The following is a 2,271-nucleotide window of genomic DNA, read 5'->3' as shown; positions in this document are numbered from 1 at the left end:
ATGCACGCTTCAGTGCACTTATACACACATGTGCACGTGATCCCATAAATAGGTAGGTAGGTAGGTAGGTAGGTAGGTAGATAGGTAGGTAGATAGATAGATAGATAGATAGATAGATAGATAGATAGATAGATAGATAGATAGATGTAAAGCAAACTGTCTAATACATGGGCAGAAATGACCATGATAGAATGTCAAGAACCCATTGTCTCTTTGAATTTCCCAGATCTGCCTATTTTAGAAACCTTCTGGTTTTGTTTTCTTTCTTCTTTCATATACCTCTCCTTCATGGATCATTCCATTTATGCTCATGCCTTCTCTAGTCTCTTTCCTCTTACATGAAGTCCTTTTCATGGCACTGAGCCTCCTGGCATGGTTTCCTGATGCAGCTGATAAGATGGATGCTTCTTTGGGTATAAGTAACCTAACAATAATACTTTTCGTATCTACAACCTAACAACAATACCTTTTGTATCTACAACCTAATGACAATACCTTTCGTATCTACAACCTAATGACAATACCTTTCGTATCTACAACTCTGCCACAGGCCAAGGCTTCCTTATCTCTCCAAGTAATGTGAGCAACTGGAAGGTCAGTGGGGGTAACTACTATCAGGAAATGTAGAAACAGAACCTAAGGAGTTCAGGAATATAACTAGTTCGAATTCATGCCCTATGCCTTTGAGCAAAGGGTCATCTATATGACATTGCACTGGGAATCAATGACTTTAGGTAATATGATGTCATATATAATTAAGGCTTCCTCCACTTATAGAAATGCCTAGGGCCTATATCTACTTTACTTACAGTATAAATCAAGTCTTCCCTAATATTCTTTTGGAAAGAAGCTAAATAGATCAGCCTCTCCTCTCTTGTACAAGGACCTTATATACTAACCTAGAAATCACTGCAAGAGTTCTTCCCATTTCCAAATTCCCAGAGGAATGGTTTTGGGACCCTGAGGGCTGTTTGCTAGTCACTAGTGTCCCTCAAAGGTGGGTTTCAGATTATGAGTGATATCACAGACAATGGTCTTACTTCTTCCTCTTACACTAAGTCTGTGCCTTTCCCAAGTACTTTCCACAGAGCCCCCTTCACATCCTTGTTCCTCAGAGTATATATTAAAGGGTTGAGAATGGGGGTAAGTATAGTATAAAAAACAGCAACAAACTTTCCCTCATTCTCTGAATATCTGTGGATGGGTTGGAGGTATGTATATATGCCTGAGCCATAAAACAGAGAAACCACAATGAGGTGGGACCCACAAGTCCCAAAGGCCTTTCTGCGTCCAGCCATTGACTTGATTCTCAGAATTGCCCTGGCAATGTGTCCATAGGAGCCCAGAATCAGTACAGCAGGAAAGATCAAGATTATTGTTCGGGCCACAAACATCTTGACCTCTGTTCCATTAGTGTCTTCACAAGCCAATTTCAGGAATATGGGCATCTCACAGAAGAAGTGATTCAGCCGATGGCTACAGAGGGGCATGGCCATAACAAGTCCTGTCTGAATCACAGAGTTCACAAGGCCAGAAACCCAGGAGGAGATGGCCAGTCCCTGACACAGCTGAGGGTGCATAATGGTCGTGTAGTGCAGTGGACGGCACACAGCAGCATAGCGGTCAAAGGCCATGACCCCCAGGAGCAGACACTCTGTGGAGACCAAGGCAAGGAAAATGAGGAGCTGAGCCACACAGCCTCCATAGCTGATGGTCCTATCCAACCCACAGAGGTTAATGAGGAGCTGTGGTACAGTGCTTGTGGTGTAGCACAGGTCCAGGAAAGAAAGATGGGAGAGGAAAAAGTACATGGGTGTGTGCAATCTGACATCCAGCCTTGAGAGAGCAATGATGGTGGTATTGCCGAGGAGAGTTAGTAGATAAAAGACTAGAATAAAGACAAAGAGGAAAACTTCCAGTTGAGGGAAATCAGAGAAGCCTACTAATATGAAGCCTTTACCTAAACTGGCATTGAAAGTTCCCATTGTCTTTCACTTGAACAAATAGTGGACATTCATGCAGAGCCTCTGATTAGCAGAGTATGTGAAACCATTATCCTCATGGTTCCCTAAACATTCCAGAATCATGCATCACATTCTCCATTTTACTACCCAATTCTACTTTTGCAGTGTTTTTTCTCTTTTCCTTTTTAGACAGGAGATCACTAGATAGGAGTGAATGGATTTTGTTTGAACTATGGTCCTGCTTCTTATATGTTCTCTGATTTTGTTCTTACCACTCAAGTGCTTGCGAGGATTCTTTTGATAGCAA

The 2,271-nt window shown here is 42.2% G+C and overlaps 1 protein-coding gene across 1 annotated transcript; it reads right to left on the bottom strand.

Annotated features, from left to right (window-relative positions):
* Positions 1-961: 961 nt before the first annotated feature.
* On the bottom strand, positions 962-2,032 carry LOC110331783 (olfactory receptor 2Y1-like). The gene has a single exon (XM_021212656.1). It carries the CDS (start codon positions 1,983-1,985, stop codon positions 1,050-1,052), a length of 936 nt encoding a protein of 311 aa, XP_021068315.1. The 5' UTR covers positions 1,986-2,032; the 3' UTR covers positions 962-1,049.
* Between the last annotated feature and the right edge of the window lie 239 nt (positions 2,033-2,271).

This window comes from Mus pahari, chromosome 14, assembly GCF_900095145.1.
Source record: "Mus pahari chromosome 14, PAHARI_EIJ_v1.1, whole genome shotgun sequence".
Taxonomy (NCBI): domain Eukaryota; kingdom Metazoa; phylum Chordata; class Mammalia; order Rodentia; family Muridae; genus Mus; species Mus pahari.
The sequence above is the reverse complement of the archived record's forward strand: the minus strand, read 5'-3'. Positions and strand labels throughout refer to the sequence as shown.